Source organism: Lolium perenne, chromosome 5, assembly GCF_019359855.2.
Source record: "Lolium perenne isolate Kyuss_39 chromosome 5, Kyuss_2.0, whole genome shotgun sequence".
NCBI classification, from domain to species: Eukaryota; Viridiplantae; Streptophyta; class Magnoliopsida; order Poales; family Poaceae; genus Lolium; species Lolium perenne.
Genome location: NC_067248.2, coordinates 127317297 through 127344597, shown reverse-complemented (window position 1 = coordinate 127344597; position 27301 = coordinate 127317297). Strand labels below are relative to the sequence as shown.

Here is a 27301-nt window from a genome sequence, read left to right as displayed (position 1 = left end):
TACAAAGCAATCAATAGGCATGTGTTCCATATATAGTCGTGCGTGCTCGCAATGAGAAACTTGCACAACATCTTTTGTCCTACCAGCCGGTGGCAGCCGGGCCTCAAGGGAAACTACTGGATATTAAGGTACTCCTTTTAATAGAGTACCGGAGCAAAGCATTAACACTCCGTGAACACATGTGATCCTCACATCGCTACCATCCCCTCCGGTTGTCCCAATTCTTGTCACTTCGGGGCCATTGGTTCCGGACAGCGACATGTGTATACAACTTATAGGTAAGACCATAAACAATGATTATCTTGATGAAGCAATAACATGTTCAGATCTGAGATCATGGCACTCGGGCCCTAGTGACAAGCATTAAGCATAACAAGTTGCAACAATATCATCAAAGTACCAATTACGGACACTAGGCACTATGCCCTAACAATCTTATGCTATTACATGACCAATCTCATCCAATCCCTACCATCCCCTTCGGCCTACAGCGGGGGAATTACTCACACATGGATGGGGGAAACATGGCTGGTTGATGTAGAGGTGTTGGCGGTGATGGCGGCGATGATCTCCTCCAATTCCCCGTCCGGCGGAGTGCCGAACGGAGACTTCGGCTCCCGCGACGGAGTTTCGCGATGTGGCGGCGTTACGGAGGGTTTACGGCGACTTCGACTTCTCTCTCTCGTGCGTTTTTAGGTCGAGGCCGATAAATAGTCCGAAGGAGGGCGTCGGAGGCCGGCCGAGGGGCCACACCACGGGGCCGCGCGGCCCCACAGGCCGCGCCGCCCTATGGTGTGGGGCCCTCGGGCCTCCACCTTAATTGTCCTCCTGGCTCCGTCATTATTCTGGGAAAATAGGGCCTTCTGCATAAATTCCGAGGATTTTCCCGAAAGTTGGATTTCTGCACAAAAACGAGACACCGAACGATTCTGCTGAAAACAGCGTTAGTCCGTGTTAGTTGCATCCAAAATACACAAATTAGAGGCAAAACAATAGCAAAAGTGTTCGGAAAAGTAGATACGTTTTGGACGTATCAACTCCCCCCAAGCTTAGCTTATTGCTTGTCCTCAAGCAATTCAGTTAACAACTGAGCGATAAAAGAACTTTCACGAACACATTTGCTCATATGATGTATATATTCTCATGCTATGGCTAGTACTTAAGCAATTCATAATGAGATACATGCAAATAAAATCATCTAAGAGCTATGTCAATCATGGAGAGGTACCAACAATTAATAATAAGCATCATGAATCATGTATATAAGCAGGATTGCAATGTTCATAAGAGAGTATGATAAAGTGGTATCTCGCTTGCCTGTATTTGATTGGCAAAACATAAATGCACGGGCACCTCTGGAGTTCATAGAAAGACTAGAAGTAGTGATTGTCAAAAGATAAATGCATCAAAGTTATACCACAATCAATCATATTTTGAGACAAGCATATTATACTAAGAATGACAGTTGCGCTCTCAAGATAGTGCTCAAAGAAATAATGGAGACACAACATAAAAGTAAAAGATTGACCCTTCGCAGAGGAAGCGAGGGGATTAACATGCGCTAGAGCTTTTCATTTTTATAAAGACAGGAGTAAAATTATTTTGAGAGGTGTTTGTTGTTGTCAACGAATGGTAATGGGTACACCAACTACCTCGCCAACCGGACTTTCAAGAGCGGCTCCCATGAATTATTGCATATTTATTTGGCACTCCTTCCAACCTTTCTTACACAAACCATGGCTAACCGAATCCTCGGGTGCCTGCCAACAATCTCATACCATGAAGGAGTGCCTTTTTATTTTAGTTTTATTATGATGATGACACTCCCCCCAACCTTTTCTTACACAAGCCATGGCTAACCGAATCCTTCGGGTGCCGTCCAACAATCACAAACCATGGAGGAGTGTCTATTTAAGTTAATTAATTCGGGACTGGGAATCCCATTGCCAGCTCTTTTTGCAAAATTATTGGATAAGCGGATGTGCCACTAGTCCATATGAGAGTCCGTCAAAAGTAAATGACAAGGTTGAAAGCTAAACACCACATACTTCCTCATGAGCTATGAAACATAAACACAAATTGAGAAGCATTTTGAAGGTTTTAAAGGCAGCGCATGAGAATTTACTTGGAATGGTTTGAAATGCCATGCATAGGTATTTATGGTGGACACTTTGGAACAACTTGGTTTTCAGGTGTTTGGAAGCACGAGCAGCGTTCCCGCTCAGTACAAGTGAAGGCTAGCAATAGACTAGGGAGCGACAAATCAAGAGAGCAGTAACTGTCATAATCATGCTTGCGGCAAAATAAATTAACGGAGGCATAAAAGTGATACAAGAGCTCTGAAGCAATATAAATCATCGAGGCTTAATTGACTTTGGTTCAGTCATATGCATGCGTGAGCATGTGCCAAGTCGATATAAATGAATTACTCAGAGGAGGATACCACAATGCCATACTTACTTATGAATAAAACAATGCAAGCAAACATCCATGACATGCTACTCATATTAATAGATTGGAGCTAAACATGAGAGATCATAAACTACTAGACTTTCTCAGATAACATATACCTCACATGAACCAACTAAGCATGCTCACATGGATGAGTATATGTACAAAAATGAAAACAAATAGAGTTCATACCAGCCTCTCACCACAATCAGATTGTCGTAGATCGTCATTATTGCCTTTTCACTTGTGTAGCTTGGATAATATGAAATGAAAACCACGCTCCAGCCACCGAAGACCATTGAACTCATAAAGAACTTTACAAACCAAAGAAGAACAGCAAATATTTTTGGTGTTTTCGAATTAGAAACAAGAACAAAAGGAAACAAACAAACAAAGCAAAATCTTTTTGGGTTTTCTTATAGCAAACTAGCAATAGCAAATAAAGTGAAACAAATGCAAGAAACCAAAGCAAACAAATGGTGAAGAGAAACAACAGAAATATTTTTGGTCTTTTTGTGTTTTGGGAAGGAAACAAAACAAAAACAAGAAATAGCAAACTAAAAGAAATACAGAAAAGCGAGATGGCAGAAATCTGCCAAAACCTGACAGCAGTACAGAAATCGATTTTTACAAAAATCTTACGTTGCTCAGCTCGAAAAGTGTTCAACTAATGAAAGTTAGATAACAACCTGGGGAACCTGCACAAAAATTGGCAGCTCAAAATAACGCTCTGGCTGTGCGCACGAATTTTTCTAGTAACAGTCCAGAATCTGTTTTCAGGCAGCACTTCCCCAAATATCATCTTCCTCTCATTAGAAAACCACTCAAACGAACAAAACAAATATGTACAAGTATCCAGCAATCATAATATGCAAAGAATGAGTGATGCCGGTATACCTCCCCCCAAGCTTAGGCTTTTGGCCTAAGTGGAGTTCAACCCCAACGAGGGTCGTTGTTCCTCGCCGGTGGGTAGTCCATGGAGTAGTCATAGTAAAGTTCCTGTGCAAAAGAAAAGCGTGGAGGCTCCGCATATCCACCATGTTGATGCGAGGAACTTGCTGCATCGGATGATGAGTCGAGGTGCTCCTCGACCTCCGTGTCGTCTCTTGCATGTTGACCTCCTCTCTCTATGTGTGCATCCAGTGCACCTTCTGTGACCGACCAATCTCCCCTGGAATCAAGGTTAGACAAAACAGCAGCAATCTTACTAGTTTCTCAGTTTTCTTAGTTATTCTCCAGACTTTCTTATAAAATGTCATCTTGTAAAACAGGTTACCCAAGTTGGAGGAATCTGAAACAAATTCATGTTTAATCATAGAGGCTATGTCAAGTTTTTCTATGGGGAATGGAATATCAAAATGATGAGGTTCTACATTATGAAAAGCTAGTAAACGAGAGGCGATGAGACCTCCACAAATTCCACCTTTCTCACGGTTAGTAGCAAGTCTATAAGCTATCAATGCCCCCAAATTATAAGTCTTACTATTTTGCAGTGCCGCAGCTAGAAAAGCCAAATCCGGGATAGAAAGTTTACCACCAATCTTTTTAGCAAGAACGCATTTGGTAATAAAATAGGCAAAGTAGCGGATAGCCGGGAGCTGAATACTGGTGATTTTACCATTATCCCCTAAGAATCTCCTTCCATCGCAAATCATCTTGAAGAGGTCCAAGAGTTCTTGCGGCGATCCCCTTATCTTCTCGCATGACCCCCATTGCGGTACTCTAATTGATGCACAAAAAGCATTAAATGGCAAGTTGACAGCTTTATTGTAAATTTTATACTGGACCGTGGGGTTAGATCGCGACCAATTGAACTTGAAGTCCTGCACAAAAGACATAGTTAATTTTACATATTGTCTTGGCTCTCCTTCAACAAAGTCACTCAGCCCTGCACGAGAAATTAGACTTTGAACATCTTCAAGTATTCCCGCGCTTCTCATAAAATCCGCGCATGGGTAGTAAAAGGGGTATACTCCCTCTTCACGATTGACTCTCATAACTTGTTGGACTTCCAATTCTTGCTGTTTCAAGTGATATCTATTCCACTCCATTTTCTGAAATTTCAACAAACAATATAAAAATTTGATTTGGTGACATATAATTGAGGGAAACTACCATAGGAACTTGCTAGAGTACTAATCATGCATCAAAACTAGTTTCTACCACTTAGAACAAGCATGCAAGCTCACTAAACATGTTACCTACAGCAGCAAAATATTCAAGATATACTCAACCAAACAAAATTCTACTTGGATGGGTGGAGGAGTCACATACCAAGGAGCAAATGTGCCAAATTTTAGCAAGAAATCTGGGCTGAGCAAAGAGATCGAGAAATCTGGAGCTCTGGATCAAAAACGCGAGAGAGAGGAACTTGGTACGAGTTTTTTCGGGAGAGAGAAGGTGCTGGGAGAAAGAGATGACAAAGTGGGGCAAAGAGGGGCCCACACCACATGGTGGCGCGGCCACCTCCTTGGCCGCGCCGGCCTGTGGTTTGGCGCCCTCTGGTGCCCCACAGGTCATCCTCTGGTGCTCCCAGGTGCCTCGTCGAAAAATAGGACCAACGGTATAATTTTTGTGAATTTTTGAAAACTTTGAAAAACGCACATTTCTGGGTATTTAGTTTATTATTACTGGCCAGGAAATTTTTTGAAATCTTCGATTAACTAAGGAACCTTGCAAATTAAAAATGCTACAGCAACTAGAGCAAGTGGAGGAAGAAAGAGATGTTGTTTACCCTCTCTATGCATGTAAAAGGTATTTGTTAACAAGGTTGATCAAGTCTTGTCACCAAATAAATTTTACATAGCATAAGAAGAAATAAACCTCAAATCAATCATGTTACCTTGAATTGTATTGATATGGATCCAATCACAAGAGTTTGATATTCTTCCTTAGGCTCATATATAGGACAATCAATAGTTCCCACTTTGATAGTTCTCACATTAGAAATAGTATTAACTCCACACGCTTTCTCAATCTTCTTGGGAAAATAAACGGTATGCTCCCTATCATCAACATTGAAAGTAACCTTTCCTTTGTTGCAATCAATAACAGCCCCTGCGGTGTTAAGAAAAGGTCTCCCAAGAATAATAGACATATTATCATCTTCAGGCATTTCCAACACAACAAAATCAGTTAATATCAAGCAGTTAGTAGTAACTTGAACAGGAACATTCTCACATATACCAACAGGAATAGCAGTAGATTTATCAGCCATTTGCAAAGATATATCAGTAGGTATCAACTTATCTAAGTAAAGTCTCTTATAAAGAGAAAAAGGCATAACACTAACACCGGCTCCCAAGTCACATAGAGCAGTTTTAACATAATTATTCTTGATAGAACAAGGAATAGTAGGTATACCTGGGTCGCCCAACTTCTTTGGAACTTTGCCATTGAAAGAATAATTAGCAAGCATAGTGGAAATTTCCTCATTGGGGATTTTCCTTTTGTTAGTAACAATATCTTTCATATACTTTGAATAAGGAGGCAATTTAATAGCATCAGTCAAAGGGATTTGCAAGAATAAAGGTTTCATCCAATCACAAAATTTATTATAGTGTTCTTCTTCCTTTGATTTTAGTTTCTTAGCAGGAAAAGGCATTTGCTTTTGCACCCAAGGTTCTCTTTCATTACCATGTTTCTCAGCAATAAAATCTTCTTTAGTGTACTTTTTATTTTTAGCATGCTTCTCAGGTTCTTCTTCAACCTCTTCTTTATCAGGAGTATCATTCTTATCATTATCTTTATCATTATCATGTTCATTACCACTTTCAGTTTCAGCATCAGAAATAGAAATACTATTAGGATCATTAACAGGTTCAGAGGATTCTACAACATTTTTATGTTTCTTCTTCTTTTTCTTCCTAGAATGAGCACTAGGTTCAATGCGTTGAGAATCTTGTTCAATTCTTTTGGGATGCCCTTCAGGATATAGAGGATCCTGGGTAGAGACACCGCCTCTAGTTGTTACTTCATAAGCATGTTTCTCTTTAGAATTATTCCCCAACAAGTCATTTTGCACTTTAGTGAGTTGATCAATTTGAGTTTGAATCATATGAAAATGTTTAACAAGCATCTTAACATCATTGGAGGTTCTCTCCACAATATCATGCAATTCACTAATAGCTCGAGAATTTTCCATTAAATGATTCTCTACTCTCATATTAAAATTTTCTTGCTTAACAATATAATTATCAAACTCATCTAAGCATTGTGCAGGAGGTTTCGAATACGGAATATCTTCCCTAGTAAAGCGTTGAAGGGAGTTTACCTCAATCATGGATGAAGGGGGAATTATCTCACATATATCTTCTATGGGAGGAAGATTCTTCACATCTTCAGATTTAATGCCTTTCTCCTTGAGAGACTTCTTGGCTTCCCTCATATCTTCATCATTCAATTTAATTAAACCCCTCTTCTTCAATATTGGCGTTGGAGTTGGTTCAGGCGTAGTCCAATCATCATGATTCCGGCTTATTTTAGCCAATAATTCTTCAGCGTCGTCTGAGTTCTTTTCTGAAAACACAACCAGCACAACTATCCAGGTATGCCCTAGACTCAATGGTTAGTCCACTATAAAATATATCAAGTAAATCATGCTTTTCCAAATCATGGTCAGGCCGAGCTCTAATAAGAGAGCAAAATCTCGCCCAAGCCTCAGGCAATTTCTCTTCATCTCCCTGGTCAAAATTATAAATTCTCTGCAAAGCAATATGTTGAGCACTAGCAGGAAAGTATTTACGGAAGAAAACATCAAGCAGTTCTTTTGGACTTCTAATAGAATTAGGTGGCAAATTATTATACCAAGTTTTAGCGTCATCCTTTAATGAGAATGGAATGATTTTAGCAACAAAGTAAGTACGCATCTTGACATCATCAGAAAACAAGCTACTTAGAGTAGATAACTCAGTCATGTGTTCAACAGCACTTTCTTTTTCAGTACCACAAAAGGGTGTTTTCTCAACAATAGCTATATGAGATAGATCAAGAGAAAAATCATAATCTTTATCCTTAATGTTTATAGGAGATGTGGCAAATTTAGGATCGGAGGACAGTTTATATCTAACGGCATGTTCTGCAAGCAACTTTTTAATTTTTCTTGCATCAGTAGTAGCATTGCATTTTTCAATAAAATCATCATTAAGCTCCACATAATCTTCATCGGGATCATCACTAAAATAATCAAGTTCGGGTGAATTAACAGTGTAGTAGCATTAGGAGTTTCGGTATTTTCGATTTGTCTAGACCTAGCAATTGTAGCATCTAGAAAGGATCCCAACGAACCACTATCATCAAGCACGGCAGAAACATTATCAATATTATGAGAGTTTTCAGATTCAGCGGACGTACCAGCATGTGAAGCATGTGGCGGTGAAACAAGTTTATCAATCACGAGATGGTGAATCAAGTGTAGCGGAGGTACTCGAGAATTGTACCTTTTCTTGTAGTGGATGGTAATATGGCGATCTTAGTATAGAGATGTTTACCAATTATGGATAATTTGCAGCGAACAATATTAATCCAAGTTAACTTCCTTATAAAGCTATGCTCCCCGGCAACGGCGACAGAAAATAGTCTTGATGACCCACAAGTATAGGGGATCGCAACAGTCTTCGAGGAAGTAAAACCCAATTTATTGATTCGACACAAGGGGAGACAAAGAACACTTGGAAGCCTTAACAGCGGAGTTGTCAATTCAGCTGCACTGAAACAAACTTGCTCGCAAGGGTTTATCGATGTAACAGTTTTATAGCGATGCGATAGTGAAATAACAGCAGAGAGTAACAAAGGCAGCGGTAGTGATTTTAGTAAACAAAGCAGGATTAAAATACGTAGGCACGGGGACGGATGACGGGCGTTGCATGGATGAGAGAAACTCATGTAACAATCATAGCAGGGCATTTGCGAGATAATAATAAAACGGTGTCCAAGTACAAAGCAATCAATAGGCATGTGTTCCATATATAGTCGTGCGTGCTCGCAATGAGAAACTTGCACAACATCTTTTGTCCTACCAGCCGGTGGCAGCCGGGCCTCAAGGGAAACTACTGGATATTAAGGTACTCCTTTTAATAGAGTACCGGAGCAAAGCATTAACACTCCGTGAACACATGTGATCCTCACATCGCTACCATCCCCTCCGGTTGTCCCAATTCTTGTCACTTCGGGGCCATTGGTTCCGGACAGCGACATGTGTATACAACTTATAGGTAAGAGCATAAACAATGATTATCTTGATGAAGCAATAACATGTTCAGATCTGAGATCATGGCACTCGGGCCCTAGTGACAAGCATTAAGCATAACAAGTTGCAACAATATCATCAAAGTACCAATTACGGACACTAGGCACTATGCCCTAACAATCTTATGCTATTACATGACCAATCTCATCCAATCCCTACCATCCCCTTCGGCCTACAGCGGGGGAATTACTCACACATGGATGGGGGAAACATGGCTGGTTGATGTAGAGGTGTTGGCGGTGATGGCGGCGATGATCTCCTCCAATTCCCCGTCCGGCGGAGTGCCGTAACGGAGACTTCTGGCTCCCGCGACGGAGTTTCGCGATGTGGCGGCGTTCTGGAGGGTTTCTGGCGACTTCGACTTCTCTCTGTGCGTTTTTAGGTCGAGGCCGATAAATAGTCCGAAGGAGGGCGTCGGAGGCCGGCCGAGGGGGCCACACCACAGGGCCGCGCGGGCCCCCCCTGGGCCGCGCCGCCCTATGGTGTGGGGCCCTCGGGCCTCCACCTTAATTGTCCTCCTGGCTCCGTCATTATTCTGGGAAAATAGGGCCTTCTGCATAAATTCCGAGGATTTTCCCGAAAGTTGGATTTCTGCACAAAAACGAGACACCAGAACAGTTCTGCTGAAAACAGCGTTAGTCCGTGTTAGTTGCATCCAAAATACACAAATTAGAGGCAAAACAATAGCAAAAGTGTTCGGGAAAGTAGATACGTTTTGGACGTATCACGGCGCGCAATGCCGTTTTCCCTGTTGGGGGCATCGTTTTTGAGCAGACAACAGATGGCGGTGGTGCTGAGGTGGAGCGGTGTGCTTTCGCTGTGTCGGCGTCCTCGAGTTGCCGCGGCATGGTGCAGTGGTGTCTCGGGACAGATGCAGTATGATGGACTCGCGCAGGATGGTGGAGTCGTCTGGCGCCGTGGCGGCATCGATGGCAGGCCTGACATGGTCAATGCGATGATCTCTCTTGAAGATGAAGTCGAGAAAGACGGTGGTAGCAACTTCTATGGCGTATGCATTGGCGTATGCTGGGAGTCTGCTTGACTGGATGTGTTTCTCATCTGCTATTGGGCGGCCTGAGAAGGCATTTGGTTTTTGGTTGATGTGAGTTGGTGAATTGTCACCCCCTTCATCCCTCTGTAGGTTTAGCGAGGTGACATCGAGTTTGATCTTTTATATTACTCTTGTAAGGTGTTGTGAATAATCTAATAAAAAAAAGCTGTGTGCATCCTTTGCATACAGAAGCTGGGCGATATTTCCCCATTTCGAAAAAAAACATTTTGTGATGCAGAATACAACATCTATTAGAGATGCTCTTAGGCAAACGCTTTTGCAGAACTAACATTTGTCTTGATTTATTTGTTTACATCAAAGCACCTAGCTGTATGCACTAATATAATACTCCTCTTGTGGACAAAACAACACATCGATTACAAGAAGCATATGATGATGATGTTTGTTTCTAGCAAGTGAATTAAGTACTAGCAAAATCACAAGGGATGTAATCTCCTCGCCTGAAAGATGCCACTTGTGCTTAACTCCCAATCCAGATAATCCAATTCAGCTGACACTTGACAGCCATCTGCAGTCACAAATAATATGCTAATTGGGAGATTAGCATGTTGTCAATTCCATCAGCCTCTGCAATCATGGTAAACATCGTTGCCCGCTGACTTCAGTTTCGCCTTGGCAGAAAGCTCAGTCCCGTATCTCCACAGGTAATTCAAGCCAACGAGCAGGTCGACGATGGCAGCTTCGGTCTTGTCCCGATCAGCGAAGTGCAGCGTCTGCATGAGCAGGACGCTGGTGCCGGAGCCGACGTTCCGCTGCTCGAAGCTCCTCTCGGACCGCCACCGCACCGTGTTGTGTGCGACCGGCGCCAGCCACCCGAGGATCCCCTGCACGGTGTCAGCCCACTCGGCGGCGATGACGCGGTCGCAGGGCGCGCTCTTCTTCTTGCCGGCGGCGGACGGGGGCCGCCAGAGGCGCGCTCGGAGGGACGCCCTGATCCGGTCGGTGAGCATGCCGTAGAGCGCGTCCCTCTCGTCGGCGCAGATGTGGCGCGGCGAGATGGCGAGCTTCTCGGCGAAGACGACGAGGTTGGCGTAGTGCGACGCGAGGGCGGCCGCGCCGAGGGTGGTCTCCGGCGCGCTGGCCAGCACGTCGTGGGAGGAGGACTCGAACACCGAGGTGGTGAGCTTCGCGCTGGGGTGGTTGTGGTGGTGGTGAACGTCGTCGCTCTCGGGGAAATCGTGGCAGCTGACGGTGCTGAAATCGTCGGCGTTGGATGAGAGCGAGACGTCGCTGAAGCTGAGCGGGAGGTCCTGGTCGTCGAAGTGGACCCAGCCGTCCGTGGTCGGGGACTTGCTCCCGCCGACCACGCAGCTGATGAGGCGCTTGCCGGGCACCTGCCACTTGAGGCTCTGGCTCCTGGAGAGCAGGGAGCCCTTGCCGGATTTCGCTGCGCTGGTCGACCTGTGGAGAGTGGTGACGGAGGCGAAATCGGAAGGGTACACGAGGGAGTTCGCGGTCCCCGCGAAGGAGCTGCTCCATGAGAAGGAGTGGCGCGCGCCGAGGGAGGCGACGGGGTAGTCGTCGTCGGCGGTGAGGGTCTTGGGGTGCAGGCCGAACACGTGGATGATCCTGGCGACGATGGTGAAGAGGGACCTGCCGAGCAGCCGCACGGCGTAGTCGAGGCTCCGGTTGCAGAGGGAGGCGGCGCGGAGTCGGTCGACCTCGTGCCTCTGGCGCGCGACGCGGCGCGCGGCCTCCCCGGGCGCGAACTCGGCGCGGCGGAGGCGCGCGGCCTGCTCGAGCTCCGCCAGCACGTCGAGCTCCTGGCAGAGGAGCCCCGTGGCGGCGACGAGGCGCTGCATCTTGCGCGCCTTGCGGTCCATCTTCTTGGCGGCGGCGTAGCGCAGGCCGTGCGGGTCGGCGCGGGACGCGAGGAGGCCCGCGAAGAGCGCGGGGAAGCGGCGGAGCAGCGGGTCGGCGCAGCGGGCGGAGAGGCGCGCGACGGCGCGGGAGAGGTCCCCGCAGGCGCCGGCCATCTCCGCGAGGGCCAGGGCTAGGAGAGCGGCGTCGTCGTCCGCAACCAGCCTGCGCGCGCCCTCGAGGCGGACGCCGTCCCCGCGGAGGCGCGCCACCTGGTCGTCCCCGAGCGCGCGCCAGAGGCTCGCCGCCCGCGACATGAGCGACGCCACCTCGAACGCCAGCATCCCCACCTTCTCCCCGCCGCCGCGGCCGGTGATGAGCTTCCGCATCTTCGCTCCCGAGGTATTGGCAGTGGCAGCGCGATCGAGGCGGCGGGGGCGCGCGCGTGATGGGGGTTGGGTTCCGTTCGTCAAAAGCGCCGGCGCGGCAGTGGTTTTTAGGGAAGCGGGAAAGTGCGGGGTAGATAGCTGCGCAGCTGCAACCGCATAGGAAGTGTCACAGGGGTGGGCAGCAAAGCAAAGGTGGGAGGTGGGGTGGTGGGAGTTGAAACCGAAAAGAGACCATCGGAGAGACGGGATTATTCGATTCGGCTCGTGCCGGCCTGCCGGGCCGTGGAGACGTCGGGTGGAGGAGAGGGACGTGGTGCGTCGTACGTGTGGATGAGGTGCGTGCGTGGCTGCGTGCGTCAGGATGGGAAGCTCGGGATGTTCGCCGGCGCGGCACTCCCAATGATTGGCGGAAGTGGACAAGCGGGCGGTTCTTGGACCCTCTGCTGTCGCCCGTGGGTTCCGCTCACGAACTCGCCGCACTCGCGTCTTTGCTTGCGTGCGCTTTGGCGCCTTGCCTTTGCCCCCGGTGCCTCCATGCTCAACATGTGTAGGGAAACGGAGCCTCGGAATGCCTATTCTGTTTTTTGTTTCCCAAATCTCCACTAATATAAAAAGGGAGAGAGGGGCAGATCCAAATAATCTGGGCCGTTCATCTAGGCGAATCTAACGATCAAAAACCGCCCAATGTTGAGCACTCAACGCGTTGAGCGCCGTCAGTTCGTCACATATCCGCTTGCTCGTGATCCCCCACGTCCCCACGTTCATAGCAGTTTTCGCCCGTTCTGCCCGGCCTGCTCGCTACTAGACCTTATCCCCGCCCCCGCGCTGCCCGCCACCAAACTGGCCACGCTCACCGAACTATCCAACGCCGCCGGAGGTCGACCTCCTCGGACGTAAGCCCCCTGTCCCGCTAGGGTATGCCCCGGCCCGCCATACTCAACCCCTTTTGTTGATTACAATTGCTAATTTCCTTTTCTGTTCATGGCCACGTTCAAGCTCTGATTCTGTAATTATTTTCTACAGAAGATCTGCCTCTGTAATCTGGTGGGTGGGTAATCTCTTTGTCGTTTTCAGATGGCTCCTACGGATGGGGAATCGGAAGAAGAGCGAGGAGACGCCCTGGCGGCGCGCTGCCTGTTCCCTGTCGAGGACGGATGGCCCATCCTCATGCTTTCTCCCCTGCCTTCGCCTTCCGCTCTCATCTGCAAGACGACTTTTATTCAGACAGACGCTCATGGCGTTGGACTATACCATATGCTTTTTTTTTTTTTGCGAAGAGGACTATACCATATGCGGATGTGCCTACTCGGCTTCAAGGTTTCTCAGGGCAAATCACATGCACTCTACATCCATCCACTATCCAAATATTTTTATTGCAAACCCCATTGCTCATTTTACTTGAATCAAAATATGTTTTCTTCTTTGTCAACGTATTATTTCACCATTGTTTCAGTTAATTCATTGGTTGACATTGCTATTATTTATACTGGACTACCAATTCTGGCAATTCAGCTGTCATTTATAGTACAGGCTTGACATGCTAATTGTTTTTTTATTAAAGCATTAGATTAACCTGTGTATTACATGAGTTCATTTTACTTTGTTGTAATTGCCATACCATGGTTAAAAATATTCATGTAATGATTAAATTAAATACATATAGAACTCTATTGCATTCTTCTAATATATTTCAGCCTTTAAACTGAATTTTAGATATGAGGAGCAAATTCAATATTTGCAAAGTTTTGTCTAGGTGTCTTAGATCCTTAGGTAATGCTGTCTTTGCCATTCAAGTTTGAAAAGGGATGTTGAATGTGTGTGAAAAGTAATGCCTGCGTGTCCCTAGGTATGCCTCTCCGCACACACAGCCTGCTTATCACAACGTCCGCATACACTGATAATGATCGCCGATAATTTACTTTAGTATTCAGAAAGTATAAACATTGAAGGGTGTCTGGTTCAGATAAAGTTTTAAACCATATTTTTATCTGATAATAATGCCTTATTTTTATGTGTCCCATCAATTGTAGATATTGTACCAAATTTTATCTACGGATTCATATTGCAGAAGCTTTATGATCCGGACTTGAGGGCGAGAGATCCATTAGATCCCTGGGAAAGCTCAATTGCCCTATTTACCGTTTGCACCCTTGTTCCGATCATCGATAATTCCATGTTTTCCTAAAACTAATAATCTCTGTTGTTATCGTCTGCTCAGTTGGTACTGATGGATTATATTTTTCATTGGATTGACATATATTTGAAGGGTGGGTTTCTTACGTGTTAACTAATTTATTTGAAAGATAGATGGTGGTAAGCATGGAAAAATCTTATGATCTTTTCAAACCCATATATACCTAAGTGCCTTTTTTTAATTATTTGTATTAATTGTATGACTGCATGATAGTGGAGCTATATTTATAGGAAATTGTGGGCAAGTGGACAAATTGAAAGTATTGGCAAACTCATGTACAGACTCTCCTTTCTTATACTGATTAACAGAATACTATACCTCATATATGAATCATTGTATAATGTATACTGCAGGTATTATATACCTCATAAATGATTAATCCCTTCAGCTTTAGCTGATGATCCATTCGAATCATTTGGTGTATGAAATTTTACTTATTGTTCTTCTGTTTTCAGATACTGCTGTATATGTTCCACTATTGTCCAACAGAGAGCACCATGTGTCTTCTCTTGCAGTAACTTGATGATTTCGACTTTACTTTTCATCTATTCAGAGGTATAGCAAAACAATTATCATATTGTAGTATTATGTTCTCTTCTACATGGTCAAGAAATAAAGTACAAAACTTATGCATGATTTTCTTTCAGAGTTCACTAACAGAGTTTCAAATATTCTCACTTTTATCTTACATCAGATGTAGGCGAGATCGGTTGAAGGAATATGGCTTGCATGGGCACAAGACTGCACTGAGATCCTGAAGCAGCAGACTGCCATAAAATAAAAAGGGTCTTATAAAATAAATATGATGTTGTAAAGATTTCTTATGCTGTTGCTGGTTTGATAGAGCACCTTGCAGGGCATGCACATATTGCATTTCTTTTAGATGCATTCTGAATCATATTACACCAGCTTATGCCAGCCTTCTGTTCCATTGCTGCACTCCCACCTGTTACCTTAACTCTTGCATTTGCTATATTAACACAATTTATTGTATTAGCCTAATTTTTCTGTCCACGTTAGTATTTTCCTTATTGTTAACCATAGATGCATATTATTATCCAAAATGTTCAGGAAAATATAAAATGTGCTCTAAAATTTTAATCATCGGAGTAGACACGTGCATTGCATGTGCAACATTACTAGATCATGATGAAGGGGTGCATGCATAGGGAGCTGGACAAGGTGTACAATAGAGGTAGTCAAGGACGCAATATCTACCTTCTCCTCTGCTATGGCGAATAATTTTCAGGTATGCACGTTACAGCCTGCTGCCCACTCTATTGATATTTCTTTTGTATGCACATAAGAGTGATGATAGATTTTCCTTCTTCATGCTGGAATCGTAGCCAATGGAAGTTAATGTATTTAGTTGAGAGCTTGGTTTGCACCAAATTTGATAAACACCTCAATTTTGTGACCTGTACCTCAACACGGTTGGGGCAGATGTTTTGATTATGCAGGGCCACTCTCTTTAACTCCCTCTGTTCAGGTGGCACTTTTGCGGGCTAGGTTGGTTTCATAATCAGGGTTTTGAGTTTAGACATGTTTTTGTAACAGTGTTTAGACATGTTGATGGCTGCATAAACAAGAATGAAGAACTTTCTTATTCTTTTTTGCATGGCTACCAAAATAGTTAAGTTTTAAATTAAGGATGCGGCTAATTCTCAGTCAACCTAGAATTAACTTAATTCTCGGCCACCAATTTCATGTGTAATTCATGTGCAACTAGGAGAAAAGATGTGTAATTGTTGCAGTTCTATGATCCCTATCCATTGATGTTTGGAAATTTATTAAAAAAATATATAATAAAGTTCCATTAGTTATATCTTTCTGTCAAACTTTCCATATCACTAAAGGTTCAGAAATGATGCTTATCTAGAGGAAGGTTGTAGCATGGCTTGTACTTCAGGTCTGTAGGAACAAAAAGATGTATAATTGGAGCATATGAATATTCTTTGCCCTCACTGATCTTTAGACTGAAATGTTGCTCGCTGATCTTCAGATTGATTTTTTTGTACATATCACATAATTATTGGGAAATAATTATTAGAAGATTAATTTGCTCTCACAGATGTAGTGGCAATTTCTCATGCATTGTGTTTATCCCGTATTTTGGCACTGGTTCGTTGGGTTCCATTAAACCAAAGTACAGCATGAAACTTGATTGCCAACTTTCATATCCCATGCTGGACTCGGATCACATGGGTTTAATTTTATGAGTTTAGTTGTGTGCAGCGTTTAACTTTGATGACTTGCTGAGCTTGAGGTAGAGGCGTTGATTATTTGTTATATAGACTTTTTTTTGGTGTGTTCAGCTGCGTTCATGACATTATAATATAGTTTCCAGTAGCCTGATTGTTGATTACTAATTGTATATTATCTGATTTTTTGAAGCATCTAAAGCTTCCAATGTGTTCTGTAGATCTTTGCACCATCAAGCATCATCCTAGAAGCATGGCCTGCCATTTGCTGTTGAAAAATTATAGTAACCTTGCATTTGTGTTATGTAGTTGAGTTAAGCATGTGTGTTTCAATGAATGTGCATGTAGCGTCATAGAGAGTTTAAGTTAACTAGAGTTATTGTGGTCTTTTCTGGGAGGCTGTCACATGAGTTGTTGACAACTCGCTATACCGTGATATATCTATTCAGATGAAGAACTTATTACTTGCATCTCAATTTTCATTTTGTTTGGAGGATAAATGCTAATACTATCCTTTGATCTTTCGCTGTTTGGGCCTTGGGGGAGAAATGGACATGCATTTATGTTCCGTCAAGCCATGAATGTTACTACGGGGGCAAAAGAAACCATCCAGCACATGATGGGGCTTCACATGTTCGCTGGCATCCACTCCCTTGATTGCCGTGAGGTGCTCGCTGGAAGTACAAGAGAGCCTACGAGGAACCGCAAAAGTACAAGGGAAGTTCATATTTGAGAAGGCGAAGATTGTAGAGAAGAATTGGTAGTAAATAAAAAAAGTCAACGATGTTCCGGTATGCTGTTATGGTGATATGGATCACAAGTTGTGATCCATTCCTTTGTACGTAGCAGCCACCTGTAAGTACCATTTGTTGGTTGCCACATCTTATTTTCATGCTATTTATCATTTATTGCACCTGTTCCCCATGAAGAGATAAAATTATCTTCATTTGTTATGGAATCATTTTCTCATTGTTCAAGAATGTTTGATTTTTATTCTACATCAAATTAAGAAATGCAACAAGTGCTTGTCGTAATTTCCGTTGGTGCCTTGTGAAGTTGTGATGTGTTTAATGAAGAATGGCATGGAATGAAGAGGGAAATAGGAAGTTACATCGCCAAGTGTGATATCTGTCAACGAGTCAAGGCGGAACATCAGCGACCCGCAGGACTGCTGCAACCACTACAGATTCCAGAATGGAAGTGGGACTCTGTAGGAATGGACTTTATCACAGGTTTGCCCAAATCCAGCAAAGGAAATGATTCGATATGGGTAGTTGTCGATAGATTGACCAAGGTAGCCCATTTCATCGCTGTCAAGACCACATATCAAGGCCCGAAGTTAGCTGAGTTGTACATTTCCAGAATCGTCGCCCTGCACGGAACCCCGAAGTCGATTGTGTCAGATAGAGGATCGCAATTCACCTCAAGATTCTGGCAGAAAGTGCATGAAGGATTAGGAACCCGTATGAATTTCAGCACCGCATATCACCCGCAGACCGATGGACAGACGGAAAGAGTCAACCAGATACTGGAGGACATGCTGAGAGCATGTGTACTGGAATATGGATCCAAGTGGGAAGACTGCTTGCCTTACGCAGAATTCTCTTACAACAACAGCTACCAAGCCAGCTTACAGATGGCCCCCTTTGAAGCCTTGTACGGAAGGAAATGTCGTACCCCTCTGAATTGGTCGGAAGTCGGAGAAAGCCAAGTCTTTGGACCTGATGTTCTTCGTGAAGCTGAAGAGAAGGTACACAAGATCCGCGAATACCTCAAGACGGCGCAATCAAGGCAGAAGAGTTGCGCCGACAAGAGACGCCGAGAGATGACCTTCGAGATCGGAGATTTTGTCTATCTCAAAGTATCCCCCCCTGAAAGGAATGCAGAGATTTTAGCTGAAAGGAAAGCTTGCACCCCGATATGTCGGACCCTTCAAAGTTCTGAGTCGCCGAGGCGAAGTATCCTATCAACTGGAGCTACGTGAAGAAATGTCGGCTGTGCACGACGTGTTTCACATCTCACTCCTCCGGAAGTGCCTTGAAGTCCCCGAGAAGACCGAAGTGTTCAAGAACATCGATCAACGATCGGTGGAAATCAACCAAGACTTGACGTACCGCGAAGTGCCGATTCGCATCTTAGAGGAAGCTTACAGAACCACCCGCACCCGAAGCATCAAGTTTCTGAAGATACAGTGGAGCAACCATACTGAAGACGAAGCCACTTGGGAGCGGGAGGAAGACATGAAGAAAGAATACCCAGATCTCTTTAGTACCTAATTTTTCTTTAAGATCTCGGGACGAGATCTTTTGTAAGGGGGAAGGGTTTGTAACATCCCAAATTTCAATAAAAGAGAGAAGAAGAATTCCAGAGATCCAAAATTCAGAACCAACAAAAACTTTTAAAATTGCATATAGTGCCCTGCATAGGACTTGTGCATTTTGAGTGATATGCCATGATGATTGTTCTATTGTTTATGTGATGAAATCTAAAACCCTAAAGTGATCAAGTGAAGATCACAAACCAAATAAATCAAAAAGAGAAAGAAATCAAATAAGAATAAAACCCTAAAAACCCTAACATATGGCTTAGGCCATTTTTGCAAATCTTTACCCTAGATTATTTTGGTCTCCACCATTAGTTGTATTATGTTACTAAACACTTACTACAACTTTTGGAATCAAATAAACACCAAACAAATCAAATCCAAACTCAAAATGGGATCACATAGAATAATGGTCAAAACTGCAATTTATAATCTGGTCCCTACTTTGAGCCTTTGCAATTCAAATTTTTCAAACTAAACTAGTCCCATTCTTTGCATGTCATCCAAGTACACAACAAGGTGAACAACTTCTATAAAGAATCATCACACCAAAATCATCTTGGATCAAAAGTTAGGAGCAAGCAAAGAGGGGACTTTGAAACAAATGCAAGATCATCACTTTTCAAAATTTGATCAAACCATGCCATCTCTTGAGCACCAATTGGCTCAGCCATGACCCCTGGACCCCACTCCACCTAGCCCATGCATGGAAACCTCATGGACACGGCCAAACATGGCGTGGCCATGGCCATGCCGGCCACGTTCCCCCTCGACGCGCCACCCCTCTCTCCCTACCTCTCCAGCCCGAGCCACCATGCCAAACAGCTCGCCCTGGATCTCCTGAGATCGCCAGTACAGGCTGTTGGGCGAAAGGACGCCGACACGACCCGGACGGAGCGCGCCCACGACGCTCCAGGTACGCCGCCAACGGCATGGCGACGTCACCAGCGCACGGACGCGCGCGACCCGGGCACGCGTCGTTCGCCGTACTCCGCCGTACCCCGACCACCTCCGCTCGCCCTGGTACCCGTCGCGCCACGCGGAGTCCGCCGGACAAGCTGGCGTCACCACCTAGCGCCTACCGTCGCCGGAGAGGACACGCCCACCCGCCATGGCCGCGGCAGTACACGCGCTCACCCGACCACCGTACGGCCCGCCTTGCCACGCCGTAGACGCTCGGAGATTCGCCGTAACTTCGTGACCACCGTTGCGTCATCGCCTAGCCCTCTAGCTCGCCGGAATCGCCGCGCCCATGTCGACCCTCACCCTGCCCCGCAGCTCCCTCTCCCTCCTATAAATATAGGACTCCCCGGACCAAACCAAGCACACCACCATGCTCTCCTCTCATCCCTGCTTCTCCTCGCATCGCTAGCCACCCCAATCGACGCCGGAGCCGCCCCAATTGGACGATCGGAGCCGCGGAAGCCCTGGAGAAATTGCCGTTGATCCAGGCCACCTCGAGCTCCGCCACTGCTACAGGCTGCTTCACCGTCGTCTACACCTTCATCACGCATACTGCCAACCCTAGCTGGAGCCACGGTGAGCTCGCTGACCCCCTACCGCCGCCGCGCCAGTAGCTCGATCTCGCCGGAGATGACGACGGCCCTGCGCCGTCCGATCCCGTTCTAATCTAACGCGCCACATCGCTCGTACCGCTTCGGGCGTTATGAGTGACTGACGGGTGGAGCCCACCGTCAGACAGCCCACGCGTGCGTGGACACGTGGTGGGCTGGACTTGGGTTGTTAAATTCATTTCGGCCCAGTTAGTTTTCCCGCGCAGCCCAGTAATTCAAATCTGAATTTTCCAAATCCATTTAAATTCAATACTGGCCTTGACTTTGAAATTCAATAGAATCTATTTGGCTCTGCCAAATTTAGCAAACTTTATATTGTTAGAAAGCTACTGAAAAGATCTACAACTTGCCACTGGTCTCACTGTGAGATCTTTTGTAGAAATAATGTGACAAAAAGATTAATTCAGGAACTTTTGCACATTCAATTAAATCTTAAAAATCAACCAAAATAGATATTTAGTTAATTCCAACTCCAATAGCTCACATTTAACTTACACTAATTGTTTCTGCAATAAAATGGTGTGGTCACTTTGTCGGATCATGCCCTAGTTTAAATAATGGACAATATGGCTAGTTTGCTTAATTAATATTGTCCAAAACTATTATGGAAATCATATGAAGTATTTTACTTCATTAAGTCTTGTCCCAAGTACTTTCATATGAAGTTTAGACCCTGGTCAAATACTCTCACATGAAATACTTGGTGATTTTAAATCATTTGTAAAATTGTTAAATAGTATGAGGTATCTCTACCTCATTTAAATCATTTTCTCAAATGATGATGATGAATGGTTGACTTAGGTCAACATGAATTCATGTATGATTGTTTGAGAAATTAAATCTTAAAGAATATTTCAATGAGAGGAAATTATTCCTCAAGAACTATATGGAAACTATCATCTACATATGTAATGAGAGGAAATTATTTTTCTTAAATAAAGAAAAACCAATGCACCTAATGGTATTAAGTGTGTGCCTAGCATAATTTGTGTGAAGTGATGATGTGATTAGTATAGCTCTTGAACTTGTTGAGTGATTATACCTCGTATTCGAATTTTGACGCTAGCACCGGAGAATACCAGGAAGAGGAAGGATTCTACCAAGAGGAGGAAGAGGAGAACCTTGAGAACTACCAAGGCAAGCTAATATTCTTGCAAAGTGCAAAGCCCCTTTGGGGCAAGTCACCATGATTCTTACCTTTCTTACCACAAGCCTATCCCAAGTTTTACCTTACAAGTTGCTACTTGTTTATTTAAAGGGTTACTTTAATAAGTTAACTTGGTCTCAGTAAAGAAGATTACTAGAGTAGCAAAGTTAGTCTCAAGCTAGTCAAGCAAGATAGCACCCCTCATGATTAGTGCTAGTGCTAAATACTAAAAACTTGACTACTCTAGATGGGAACATGTGACTTGAATTGAATTTGAAACCTTGGAATGATGAATCATTCCATTGAATGACTTTTGAAGATGAATATGACCAAGAGAAGATAGTAATTTTTGATATAAAACTAATATTGGTTTGGATGCGATACCTTTCCAATTTTTGAGTACCCCCACAATACCTGATTATGGGTAGGGCTTAACTTGAAATTTATATATCTTAGTATGGGTTCCCTCTGAACACACGTCATAGTGGTTATGCCAAGGCTGCCTCCGTTGTTGAGAAATGATGTGAATTTAGGTGAATTGTATGGCCAAGCCCTGTGCAGTTCCCAGGTTGACAGTTGATCTTCACTGGGAGGCCAAGCTCATGGGGAGAGGTGCTCATACTAGGGTTTGTAAGTGAAAGGTTATGGTTGATGATCCGCGTACTGTGTTACGATGATTCGGGGTTATCCCGACGGATGAAATCAAATGTTGTGGCACAAGTGTGCAACCTCTGCAGAGTGTAAATCTATTCGAATAGCCGTGTCCACGGTTACAGACGGTTGGAAAGGCCATACAGTTTCCGGTGTCAGATTCTTGAAAATGTTGGTGAAATGAATGGTGAATTGGTGACTGGTTTGAATCACAACAAATATTGTGGGAATGACACTAATGTTCCCACTTGAGTTAGTTTAGCACCTAAATAAGTCTTTCTCAAATACTTGTGAACTAAAATTGGTTTTATGCAAATTAAACTAGAGCTTAGCACCCCCTTACTAAAATTGTTAGCACTTACATTAGTATTAGTTTGCGAGTACTTAAAGTACTCACGGCTTTGTCCCTGGCTATTCAAATGGCCAGAGTATGAAGATGAACAGAACTACCAAGGAGATGACCAGCAGGACGCCTACGACAACTAGGAGTTTTCTGACGTCAAGCGTTGGCCTGTGGACTAGAGAGTCCCTTTATCTTTACGCTTCCGCTATGAACTTGTGTTTGTTCGTTGATCGATAGATCAACTATTTGTGTAATATGGATCATGTGATTCAAGTTGTAAGACAATATGATTTGTAATAAATGATGACTATGATATTCGACTATTATGCCTCGCAACAACATTATTCCTGGGATTGCGATGAATGACATAATAGGCATCCGGACTTAAAAATCCGGGTGTTGACAACAAGTTAGCTTCTGGGGATTCTCATGATGTGGAGATGCGAGAGGTTAGCGGCCCTTTTGACGTTGGTTGACCTTTGTGGTACCAGACCCCTCCAACGTAGACGTAATTCTCCTCAAAAGGAAGGAATTAAGGGAATCAACCCTTGTGTCTTCGCGTGTTCACTCTTGGTTACCTCTATCTTTTTACTAGACTTCACTACTTGTACCTTGTATCTTATGTGGTTGCTTGTATCTTGTCATCTAGGTAAATTCACATAGTTGCATATCTAGAGAATTTACCTTTTGTGTCTAGACTAAATTGGGAAAGAATTAAATTTTGGTTTGTACCTATTCACACCCCTCTAGGTGACCATACGATCCTTTCAAACATAGACCTCATACAGGTGTAGGTGCAACCCAAAGCGTCGTGTGTCCCCGAGTCATCATGCCCGCATTGCCCTGCTCCGGCCGTCGTGGTCGCCGACCATGATGTCGTCCCAAAGCTTGTAGGTATCTTCTAGCACTGATAAGTGATCCTGATGAGCTTCCGGTGCTCCTGCACCTCTCTACTCGCCTTCGTTTGTGTTGTGGCCACGCCGCCGACGGGCTCCATGCTGGACAAGGCGGGGAGGGGCTTGGGTCGGTCAGGGCAAAGAAGGGATCGGTTTGGGATGACATCGACCTTGGTGGATGCAGTGGCTAGCAACGGAAGTTGGGTCGTGAGCATGGGGCTAGAGGTGAGTGCGCGGAGGCATGGTGCGAAGTCGACCGGAGGCAGCAGGGGTGGTGTGTGGTCTCCGCTGCTGGTCCATGGAGAAGAAACATATCAGATAGTTTTAATTAGATATTTTTAATTTTTAAAAATGTGGGCCCTCATAAATAGTGCCATGTCATCCTTACAAGTGAGTCCCAATTGCTAGATTTAGTGTCAATTCACGGTCAATTATTGATTAGTGTTTTTGCCAAAAACTTCAAGAAAAAGTGGTGATTTTTTGTCCCGCAAACGTAAAATGGTGGTCTTTGGTAATTCCAACTGTAAAATGGTGGTTTCATGCTATAAACTTAAATCGGGAAGATGAGGAATAGATTTGCCCAAGCAAAAAATGGCTGGTAGGAGACGCGAAAAACACACGTGAAGGTATGTGGACCAACTATGTGAGTCACACCCCACCAGTTAACCATCGTAGGGTTTGACTTGCCATGTCACCGAATCGTAGTTGGAACTGCAACAAGGTTTAAATAGACCGCCATTTCCGAGATTATGAGTTCAGGGTTGCATTTAGGTTTCATCTATAAGTTCAAGGTTTGTTTTGGACTTTAGATATGAACCCTTCAACAAGGCAACATCGATTCAACTGTGAGGAAAGGAAAAAAAAAACCACTCGGAAAGGAGCTTACACCTACGAAACACTCAAACAAGCTTGCTAGAGAGACGGGTACTAGTGAAGGCGGCACTAGATCTCTCCACTCACCAACTCCTCTTGAGCTCATCAGACATACGAGCTACCAGAGTCAGCACAAGCTCTCACAACTCACCCGCTCCGCCTCTACCCTCCAACACCAACCACTCATCATCGATCTCGCTCTTCGTTAATGGCGATCTCGTCACTCGCCCCACCCCTCTTCCTCTCCTCCAGATGAAAAGTAAAAATGGGGACCCCCACCTGATTGGAACTTGAAAATACGAACGGAGGGAAAAGTGGGATTCCAATGATCTGTCATTTGGCTACCAGTTAGTAAATATGAAAAATTAAAGAGAAACAAATTCGAGCTTGTAGCGCGGGATCCAACGTAACGAAGAGCTTGCAGGGCTTCGTTGATCGATCAGTCGCCTAACGCCTACCGTCCGCCTTTCTTTTATATTTATATTTATATTATAATTTTATTTTCAATTAGTTTCTTTCTTTTTTATGTTTTCTCCTTTTTTTCTTTTACTGACGTTTTAAGGGTTTGAAAAAATGTTTTTGGATGAAAAGAAGAATCACGTGCTTTAGAAAATGTTCACAAGGTTTAAAAATAATATTTGAGCTAAAAGATATGTAAAGTAATTCCAAAAATTCTTGACGGGGCAAAAAAAATTCATTCACAAAAAAATAATCACATGATTGAAAAGACGTTTAGGTGTTTTTTTAAAATTATAACTTTGAAAGAGGTTCACGTTTTTCAAGAAAGGATCATCTTTTAAAAAAAGTACTCAAGATTTATAAATGTTAATGTTTTGAAAAAGGATTACATTATAAACAATAGTAATTATATTCAAGTAAAACATAGAAATCAAACGAAAAAGCATAAAACATAAGTTGAGATGTACAAAAGTTTCCGACATAAAAAAGTAGAAATGCCTCGTGGGTAGGTTCAGATGAGCATGGCGACTGTGCGCTGGGGCAGCTAATATAGGGGAGTTCATATTTGCCGCTTTAAGAGCATGTCTAATGGAACCCTTAAATCCGTATACAACCGTTTTTTACGGATTTCAGGGTTCAAATGCTATATAGTGGAACCCCTAAATCCCTAAATCCCTAAAAAAATTTAGAGGTCGAGGCTCCAATCCGTGCCCCGACCTGTACAGGTAAGGGTTGGAGGCCCTGACCCGTGCTCCGACCCCTACGCGTTCACGACGGACGCGGGAAGGATTTCAGCTCCTCCTCCCTCCCCGAGCTCGCCTCCACACCACGCCGCCGGCCGCCGCCGCCCTAGCCCCTCCCCTCGCCGGCCGCCGACGCCACCGGATCGAGCACCCCCACCTCCTCCTCCCCCCGCCGGACCTTTTCCCGGCCTCCGCCGCCTCCTCCCTCCTCCGCATCGAGCTCCACCCCGCCGCCGCCCCCAGCCTCCCCGCCGCCGCCCTAGCCTCCCCGCCGCCGCTCGCCCGGCCTCGTCCCTCCTCCCGCCGCCGCCCGCCCCGGCCTCCTCCCTCTGCGCCCGCCGCCGCCGCCCCGGCCTCCTCCCTCCTCCGCCGCCGCCCCCGACCTCCTCCCTCCTCCGCCGCCCCCGGCCTCGTCCCTCCTCCGCCCCGCCCCCGGCCTCCTGCCTCCTGCGCCCGCCGCCGCCCGCCCCCGGCCTCCACCCTCCTCCGCCGCCCGACCCCGACGCCGCCCGACGCCGCCCGCCTCTCGAAGGTATTTTCTTCCCCTTTTTTTGTAAATTTTGTTCATACTATTTTGTTCATACTATTTTGATGCAAATATGCTCATTTGTTGTAGATGGAGATGAACTCCGACGACTCCATGTCGTTGTCCTCCGAGTCCGGTTGGTCTTCGTCGGACGATTCGGACATTGAGGAGTTGCTTCAAGACGATGACGTGGAGATGATGAGCCTCCTCATCGATGTCCAAGAGATCGAAGATCGCGCAAAGCTGTTGGATCATAGGAGAGGATCGGTGATGGGGCGAGAGTACATTTACCGCAACCGTGGTCTCGGGCACGAGCAACTGATGCGAGACTACTTCGCGAAGGAGCATCCTACATACCCACCTCGCCTCTTCCGGAGAAGGTATCGAATGCGTCGTAGTTTGTTTGTGAAGATTGTTAATGATTGTGAGGCCGCCTCGGATTACTTCAAGCGTCGTAGGTCCGCCTCCGGTCAATGGGGGTTTAGTGCTTATCAAAAGATATCGGCGGCAATGCGTGTGCTCGCCTATGGCGTACCCGCGGACTATACCGACGAGTATCTTCGCATTGGTGTACAAACAACCACGGATTCCGTCCGTAGGTTTGCAAAGTTGGTCATCCGGTTGTATGGTGATTTGTATCTTCGGGCACCCAACGAGGAAGATACAAAGAGGTTGATGGAGATGAATGAAAAAAGGGGATGGCCGGGGATGCTTGGTAGTCTTGATTGCATGCATTGGACATGGAAAAATTGCCCCAAATCATGGCATGGAATGTATTGTGGAAAAAACAAGGATGCAACCATTGTGCTTGAGGCCGTGGCATCGGAGGACACATGGATTTGGCATGCATTTTTCGGTTTGCCAGGTACACTCAATGATATCAACGTGCTCAATAGATCTCCTTTGTTTGCAAGATTAGTTTCTGGAGATGCTCCAACTTGCAACTACAAGGTCATGAACCATGAGTACTCAATGGGATACTATCTCACCGATGGCATTTATCCCGAGTGGGCAACTCTTGTGAAGTCCATCAAGGAGAAAAATGGTGTGCCCCTAACAAAAAAACAAGCTCATTTCACAAGGGCACAAGAGGCAGCCCGCAAAGATATTGAGAGAGCTTTCGGTATTTTGCAAGCAAGGTTTGCCATAGTCCGGGGTCCAGCTCGTTTTTGGGACAAGAAGACCTTGCAGGACATCATGACATGTTGTGTGATTCTACACAACATGATCATAGAGGATGAGAGAGGGTTAAACCTCCCTTGCTTCTATGACAATGTTGGCACCCGTGTGCAACCAGAAAGGAACCCCAATCGCGTAGAAGCTTTTCTTGAAGCACACCGTGCGATTGAGAATGCAAACACTCATTGTCAACTCCGGGATGATCTTGTAGAGCACCATTGGCACTTGGATGG

At 45.0% G+C, this 27301-nt stretch overlaps 1 protein-coding gene across 1 annotated transcript; it reads right to left on the bottom strand.

Annotated features, from left to right (window-relative positions):
* Positions 1 to 10022: 10022 nt before the first annotated feature.
* On the bottom strand, positions 10023 to 12198 carry LOC127299864 (uncharacterized). Its single transcript, XM_051329898.2, has one exon. The coding sequence runs from the start codon at positions 11957 to 11959 to the stop codon at positions 10331 to 10333; it is 1629 nt and encodes a 542-aa protein (XP_051185858.1). The 5' UTR covers positions 11960 to 12198; the 3' UTR covers positions 10023 to 10330.
* Between the last annotated feature and the right edge of the window lie 15103 nt (positions 12199 to 27301).

What these genes read in the sequence shown, in the direction of transcription:
- LOC127299864 (XM_051329898.2), bottom strand. Translation starts at nt 11,959, where the DNA reads ATGCGGAAGCTCATCACCGGCCGCGGCGGCGGGGAGAAGGTGGGGATG.